This window comes from Balaenoptera ricei, chromosome 5 (assembly GCF_028023285.1).
Source record: "Balaenoptera ricei isolate mBalRic1 chromosome 5, mBalRic1.hap2, whole genome shotgun sequence".
NCBI classification, from domain to species: Eukaryota; Metazoa; Chordata; class Mammalia; order Artiodactyla; family Balaenopteridae; genus Balaenoptera; species Balaenoptera ricei.
In genome coordinates this window covers 124927071-124935284 of record NC_082643.1, presented here as the reverse complement: position 1 = coordinate 124935284, position 8214 = coordinate 124927071, and the positions used below count along the sequence as shown (strand labels likewise).

At 47.8% G+C, this 8214-nt stretch overlaps 1 protein-coding gene across 4 annotated transcripts; it reads right to left on the bottom strand.

Moving 5' to 3' along the window:
• Positions 1 to 504: 504 nt before the first annotated feature.
• Positions 505 to 7341, bottom strand: SPRY1 (sprouty RTK signaling antagonist 1). 4 transcript variants are annotated; one of them, XM_059923553.1, is made up of 4 exons: positions 7172 to 7341; positions 6227 to 6444; positions 5582 to 6038; positions 505 to 2731 (listed from the first exon to the last, which is right to left on the bottom strand). In XM_059923553.1, exon 4 carries the CDS (start codon positions 2674 to 2676, stop codon positions 1717 to 1719), a length of 960 nt encoding a protein of 319 aa, XP_059779536.1. In that variant the 5' UTR covers positions 2677 to 2731; positions 5582 to 6038; positions 6227 to 6444; positions 7172 to 7341; the 3' UTR covers positions 505 to 1716. The 4 variants fall into 4 exon arrangements, with proteins under 4 accessions (XP_059779536.1, XP_059779535.1, XP_059779537.1 ...); XM_059923552.1 differs by having other exon boundaries at positions 5582 to 6444; XM_059923554.1 differs by lacking the exons at positions 5582 to 6038; positions 6227 to 6444; positions 7172 to 7341 and adding an exon at positions 4523 to 5225.
• Positions 7342 to 8214: the final 873 nt, after the last annotated feature.

Sequence of the window (8214 nt, the reverse complement as noted above, 5' to 3'; positions counted from 1 at the left end):
GTTAACTATTCCCTTGGTGCACTCTTAACTTTTAGAATGTTTTATTAAAGTGACAGTGCCAGAGACTCCTAGCATGCCTACAGAACTAAGTCCTTTAAGTTTTGCAGATGAAAACTAATTTCTGACTAATCCAAGAGAGTTAAGATAAACATTTTTTAAAACTTACAAATACGTCCCATTTGCAAGAAACTATGACATACACAAAACCCCTTGCTTACAAAATAGCCAAAAGAGGCAGGAATTGTTAACATTAATTACAAAAAAAATTTTTTCACTCTGTAAAGTGATTTACTTAGGCATTTGTTGAAACAGAATTTGGATTACAAAATCTTGATTAATGCATTTTCCAGGAAACATCTAGTTCAAAATTTGAGCTCACTTGCATCTAGATTTGGTATGTTAAGGGAAAGAAAGAAAATGGGTATGCATGAAGAAAGAGTCGAAGCAAATGACAAAAATCACCACAACAGTACAGGTTAATAAATGAAGAAATCAAGAGACAGGTTCATTAATTAATATATTTTCTGCATTATAGTTAACATATGTACTTTCTTCGTGTCACCTTATTTTCCGTTATGTATTGATATTTTGTTATATTCAGACATGAGTACATTTCAACAGTTTTTGCAATAAATATCATAAAATAATAGATTCACATAATAAATATTCTTTACAATAAAAAAGTTTAACAGACTTTTGTCTTAAAAATAGTCAGAATTCAACTTTGTGATTTATACATAAAATATACAAAAAGCACCACAATTTGTGGTTAAGGCAATGAAAACAGAAAAGATTAGAACTACTCAGCTGTTAACTAACCAAGGGTCCAAAAACCATTAAGGAACCAAGATCACTTTAGGCAGCATAGTTCTGTGACATGTATAGATCGATCAGCTATAAATATCAACTTCAGTCATCCAAGTGCCCTCAGTGACAAGAGTAATTTGGTGAAAAGCGTGGGGTACGGAAGGAAGGGAGTTGAGTCCTTCACAAATATGAAAGCTTTGAACGAGGATGAGCAAGATACAACTAATATATCTCCAATGTGAAGATTTACATTGTAAAGCGGATCTAAAATTACACGGGAAAAAAACCCAAAAAACGAAACTGGCATCTCTAGAATAAGATAATGCCAAAACTGAGGGGAGAGAACATTGAGGGGCAAGGAGAGGGCAGTGGTTAAAGGAGAATTTTAACGTTATAACAGAAACATATCCCCCTTGCTATTTAAGGGTCCAATGCTATGAAGAGAGCCCTAATTGGAGACAGATTTAATACATAGCTTATTTAAGCAATTAAATGGTTGCCTCTTTAAAAAACCAATTTCCCTGCTCCCAGAGTACCCAATCAAAAACAGCTCTAAATCACTGTAGTCTGGGTGTGTGTGTGGCTATGTTCATGTGTACAACTTTGGAAAGTTGCTTGCAGAACAAAAAGGCTACACAAAAGCCCACTGGCTCTCAATATCCTCTCGAGTGGATGGCAGAGGCTCTTGTCCTAAGGGGGAGCCAGGTGCAGTTTCACAGTTCACTGTTACTGAAGATCATCCATTAGAGAAGAGTAAAATCCATGAGTCAAACCTTGGGAAGAGGGGGAGAGAACGTGGGAAACAGGGAAAAACCGCATAGAAAATAAAACCAGTATCTAACAGGATCTTTTCGTAACAGCCACAGCTTGGAAGCCAGAAGTTCAGGAGGTCCAACCCACCTCCAAAAATCATGATGGTTTACCCTGACCCCGGGAGGGGCAGCTCTCCAGCTTACAATAGACCGTGTTGGAGTTCTTACATCTGCACCCTGGGCGATGGATCCAGTCATAACACCCCCTGCACAGCTTCAGGCATCCCTTAGCAGGAGGGTAACAGAGTAAGCAAGGTAAAAACAGAGACATGGCTCCCATACACAGGTACCTAGAGCAGCAGTGTGACTGTGAACAGGAGCAAGGATTATCCGAGTAGGAATCCCCTTCGTCGTCATTGGAGCAGTGGTAGAAGATGCCCTTGACCAAGCACATGCAGGTTCCATACTCCACCATGCTCTCAGCAGAGCAAAGGCACTGCCGGTTACAGGCCAGACAGGACGGCAGGGTCCTGGGAGCTGTGCATTCTCCGCACTTGCACTTCCCACACTGTTCACAAATGAACTTGTGCTGTGTCAGGTCCTCTTTCAAGGAACCCTTTAAGTCATCCACAATCAGCTGCTTGGGCTGGGTCCGGACTGCCCTTTCAGACCTGTGAGCAGACACTGGTCTGGCTGGTGGGGACCTTCCCAACAGCCCCTGCTCAGAAGAGGCACTGCTGTTACTCCCAGAACTGGCTGCACTCCCAGTGCTGGTTGACCTGCTCAGTATGGGGCCTCTGGTACTATGTGAGAGTCCTGCGTGTCCCAGGTGGCTGGTAGGTCTATGCTCATAGTGATTATTCACATTAATTGGTATGATTTCATGAGTCCTTTCATGCTTTTCTTGTCTTGGTGCTGTTCGAAGAGCAGGTCTTTTCACCACTGATGGCCCTTCTGTGTACTCATTGCTGCCTCTGATGGCCTTGATCTGGTCTAAGGACAAAATAGCAGCAGGCTGAATCTCTCTCTCATAGTCTAATCTCTGACGGTTGTCCAAAGCAGGCTGCTGGGTCACAACTAAAGAACTGCCACTGCCATGTTGATTTTGGGGATCCATGTGTAGTGATCTTGAATTCTGGCAATCAGTGGAAACCTGGCATGCATCTGAAATCCTAAAAGGAAATCAAGGATGAAAAAAACAAAAAATAAATGAGGAGAAGCATTTGGGGGAGGGGGGGGAGGCGAGAAATCCTGTCAAGTCACAAATTGCCTAAACCACCTGGTAATGATCTCCCTCATCAGTGGATTACAATGATGCTGGGGTCCTGGCCAGAGTCCAATTCTAAGAGAGGCTGAGGACCACATCATAGAAGAAGAATGTAAGCAAGAGTCCCCATGCCATAAGAATTAGAAGTTTTTTCAAGTTTTAAAAAGCAGAATCAAGAGGTAATGTCTTCCTGTTTGTGAACCTAACAAACAATTAAAATGGAGTATGCCCTCGTGGGGAGTATTGAGTATAAGCACTAATAAACAGCTCTCATCTAAAGAGAGCTCAGTATCAGTTCATGGGTGTTTTCCATAAAGGAAAACAGCCACTCTTTAAAAAAATTAAGAATGGCTTTGGTGCTGTTGCCTTCTGTTATTTGTTTGCTGTTACAAGCATTAGATTAATGGTGAGGAAATTAGTCAAGGTATATACTTCATGCATTTAAAAAAAAAATCAGAGAGATTCCAAACTAAAAAGGAATCTCAAAATAAGAGGTCACTTTTCAGGAGAAACCAGAATTTTAAAGCTGGCTCATTATTAATGTACAAGATGCAAATGCAGACAAATACAACAGTTCTTGGTGTTTTATAGCCTCTAAAGCACACACACAAAACTTAATGTACAGTTCTATGAACATTAAGAGTATTCACATTTGAAATCATGAGAGGATTTTTTTTTAAGTTTAAATAAGGGCTCACTCACCTAACAAGATAACTTTCACACACAAGTAAGTGTTAGGCCTTTAGTAGTATGGGGAAATCCTGGCCATTTTAATGATCTGTATTTCCTCTAATTTAAAAATCTGTATTTACATGACAGATCTTGATTTTCAAAGGCACTGACAACTCTGAATCCATGTGCTTCTTGTAATAAAGTACAGTAATATCCTGATAAAAATAAACATTTGTTTCCACACCAATAGTAGTTTCTAATTTATGTCTTCTCCATAAAACAATCAAACATAAAAACGTTTCTGTTTTCAGTCAGTGGTAGACTAGAACATTTTTCACACAAATTCCTCCCAAAGCCTACAGATTTGATCCAATTCAAGAATGAAAAGAAAAAAAATGCCCATTCCCCACTACCACCTTGAGCCAAAACACATCAGCTTAAGGAATAAAGCGGAAAGAAGTCCATTTCATCTGTTAACTTCACTGAATGTCCCCGGACCAAGTCTTACATGTTAACTTCTTGGCGTTCCCCTCCCTCATTCTCCCAACTCAGATCCTCGAGTTTCTACTTTCTTCTACCTTCTCTGTACAGAAGGAGAAACACATTCGCAACCTGCTGGGTTTCGTCCTGGAATCCTTAAGGGCTGTTCAAAAGATTCCATCGTTACTCTGCACAGTATCATTCCTCCTAGCAAAGCACTTTTTAACCCAACGCTTGTAAAGCAAAGAGTACCTAAAGGTAGTAAGGCGGGTTCCACACGAAAGGAAGAACGGTGGATTGAAGAGGGCAGAGAAAACACCAGGCACTTGAATCTGAGTTTTCAACGCTAGCTGTGGCAGAGTTCACGCTGGCCGGTGGCGGAGACCACCGGATAAAAGGAAAGAGCGAAGAGACACTCAGCCGCCTCTGATCTGAAGCAAAGCCCCTCTTCCAGCAGTGACAGCCCTCGATCTAGCCCCAAACACGCTCACACGCTCTCGGCGGACTGTCTTCCCCAACAAACCCCCGAATCGAAGTCGAATACCTTTTCGGACAATCCCATCACATCCTAAGGATCACCGTGGATTTCCAAAACCTTTTGGCGTATGCCACACCAGGGAGGCTCACAAATCGGGGAGAGCCTTCAGAGCGGACGCGGGCGCCAAAAAGCAAGCCCACGTCAGGGAAGGTTATAAATAAATAGCTGTCTACACTTTAAAGGAGAAGCCGGATTCCTAAAGAGCCGGGGCGCAGCGAGCCAGGGGCAGGGGCTGCAGAGCGGCGTCGCCACAGCGCCGGCTACCGCGGTGGAGCTGCGCCCTCTGCAATCCGCGCGGAGACAAGCGGGGAATAAAGAGTTGACGGAGAGGAAGGAAAAGGAAAAAGTTATGAATGAAAACAAGTTTGCTCGCTCTCCCGCTCGCTCTCGCTCTCTCGCTCGCTCTCTCTCTCTCGGGCAGGAGGAGGGGAGGAGGCTGAGGTTACCATTACCTCAGGAGGGCGGACTTCCCCACTTTTAAAGTGGCAGTGCCCTCTCCCCTCCCCTCGCCGCTCCACCGCTCTCACTACAAGAATACAGTGGCAGCTCGCTCGGGCGCACGCAGACGCGGGCCAGGGCGTCCCCGGCGAATTCGGGCTTTGCTCAGGCACACGCGGGCGCAAGCACGCCGTTCCCGGCCCCAGTCCCAGGGAGCCTCCGACCCAGAAAACCCTCCGAACAGCTCCGCGGCCCCCCCCTGCCCCGTTGACCACCCCCCAAAAGCCTCCCTGAAAGCGTCTTTCCCCCGGGGGGGCGGTTCCTCCGAGAGAACACCCCGGGTCATGGCGCCACCGCTGCAGGCGACTGAGGACGCGGGGCCCCGCTCGCCATCCCGTGCGGAGGCGGAAGGTCGCCCGCCCGGTTCCGGAGCCCCGAGCGCCCCGGCGGGAGGGCCGCGCCGCGGGAGGGGGTCGCCCTCCTCTCCCTCCCCTGCCCTCCCCTCTCTCCCCTGCCCTCCCTCCCCTCGCGCGGCCCCGGCCCCCGCGCTGCTCCGCCGGGCCCGCACCTGCCACCCGGCCCGCCCCGCCCGCGCGCCTCCCGCCCCCGCGGCCGCCCCACACTCACCTAGGCCGAAGCGGGGGCGGGGGGCAAAGCCGTGCAACCCGGCCCGGGTCCCGGTGCGGGCGGCTGCGTGCACGCCCCGCATCAACCGCGGCGAGGAGAACGGGGAGGCATGGCCCGAGCTGCGGCCGGTCGGCCCGCGGCCTCCACCGCCCCCGCCGGGCAGGAGCGCTCCCCGCGGCGCCCTTCCGGCTGCGGGGGACAATCCTCCGGAGACTCCGCGCGGCCGGGCGCAGACTCCTCACAGCTCGCGTGCGCCGCGCAGCTCAGTAACATCCACCTCCGGGGCTCTTCTCCTGCAGCCCCCTCCGAGAGCCAGAAAAAAATTCCCTTCGGGAGGGCTCTCCGGGTCTCTCCGGAAAGCGAGCGAGGGAGCGGCGGGGATAAGAGTGCGTGCTCGGACCAGAGTTCTTCTCGGGTTTCAGTCGCTCCTCGCGGGAAAGGCGGGAGTGGCGGCCTCCTGACGCGTGAAAATCCACGTCACGGACGTTCGAGGCTCCGCGGCGCCCGGGACGGGGCTCGAACCGGCGTCCGCGGGCGGGTCACGGAGCCGCGCAGGCAAGCGGGAGCACACGCCTGCGAGGCCGAGCCGCCGCTCTCCGCGGGTTGGGGGGGGTGAGGGGGTGGATTTTTTTTTTTTTTTTTTACCGGCTTTTTGAGGCAGCGAGGTTTGGGGGTTCTCCTCCGGGGAGGAGGCGGGGCGAAGTCCCTTGGCCCCCGCGCAGCTCCAGGCACTTGCCCGAACTCGCACGCCGGGCAAGTGGGGGGACGGCGTCCCCGGGAACTCCGGTGCTGGCAGTCAGCGTCTCCCGGGCAGCGCTCACTCCCAGTCCTCCGACCCTCCTCTTCCACGGCCGAAATGCCTGCTACAGACGATTAGAGAGAAAAACACGTTAATTTCCCTTTCTTTCCAGGCACTTGGACGCGCAGCGCGCTCCGCCGCCCGGGAGGAGAGTGGAGCGGAGCGGGCCGCTCGCCAGCTCGCCAGCCGCCCGCACCCGCTGCCATGTGCTGGCTGTTGCTGCTCCCAGTGATTGACAGGCGGGCGCACAGTCGGCGTGTCAGCAGCGAACCAAAGTAACATGCAGTCTTGCACGTTTTTGCCGAAGTGCTTTTGCCCCTTGGAATGCCTAGGAGTTCAAACAACGTTCAAGCGACGCCTCTGCGCATTGGAAATCAATACACAGGGACGGGAAATTCAGGTTTTAGACAATTGCTTCTCGGGATTCGGTCGCCAACAATGCCTAAACAAACACGCATTTGGTCCACACACCCGAATGCCAGCCCCTCTTCGGCACAAACCACCCAGTTTTTCACACATCCGACAGTTTCAGACTTTAACCTTGTTAAGTAGTTCGCTTACGGGGGGAGGGGGGGGAGGGAAAGGGACCCTGCTTTTTCTTTTGGTGGTAGCATTTACTTTAAGAGCATTAGTTTTAGTAGGGGGAATGCTACTGGTAATTTGAAATGCAACCAGTAATCTTAGATCTAAAGCGAGTTCAAAGAAATAACCAGTTCCTTGCAAAAGCCAACATTTCTCACCTGATCTTTCCTAAAATGTCTGCGGAAGGAAAGGAAGGAAACAGTTCTTACCTAACGCAAAGATTGGAAATTGCTTTTCAGGCACATTTACAGCGACTGTAGCTGCTCCTTATCCAGGGCAGGGAGTTCTGTCTGCAGCTATCACTCTGCAAACCACTCAGTGCCTTACAGAGCAATCCCACTCCGGCTCCGCAGAATTTCAGCTCGTCGCCTCCACCTCCACCTCCACTCCAGGACACGCCTCCAGTGATATCATATGTCAATCATACGGGCTGCCTGAAAACCTGGAGCAGGATTTCCCCAACAGTCGTTTCCTCTTTCGTTTATGAGTACTCACTTGGAAATGTTGCCCTGTACACTCCTGTGAAAAACATCCTCTAAAAATGTGGATTGCCTCTAAAAATCCTGCAAATGCTGTTTGTCATGAAAGAATACCTTTAAATTTAGTCAGCAGTCTTTAGTCATCAATCTCAGTAAAAGGATTGGTGGACTCTATCCTTAAAGTTGAATTAGAAAACAATTTTGAAGAATAAAAGAAGATTAAAAAGTTGTATATCAAGCCATCACTTCTGATCAGTGAGAGAATGTATATTGATAGAAAAAAAGATGATAATATAACATTAGTTCCTATTTAAAGCAAAGTTCAGAATATGTGAAACCTCAAAGTTCAAAAGGTGGCACTCCTTACTGCAAATGTACGTAACAATATGTCATTAAGGCGCAATCTCCTGCTGTAGTTTTTATAATAATTGCTCTATCTTGATTTGTGATATAATTTCCCCAAAATCAAATTTTAAAAATCCCAAACTCCTTCAATTTTGTAATATATTTATAATTTTGAAAAAAAAATTATTTTAAAAAATCAGCTAAATGGCAATCAATTAAAATAGAAATAATTTTCCAAGAAGTTGTATAATTCTTAAGCATAAATGATGCGTCACTGGAAAAAAAAAAAAAGCATTTTAATCAGTAGGAAACTTGCTTTTTGTTTCCTTACAAACTATTGGATTTTAGACATTTATTATCAAAATCGTGTACTTCATGCTGCAGTGAGGGTAACTATATGTGAAATTTGAGTTTCCACAGAGACTTTT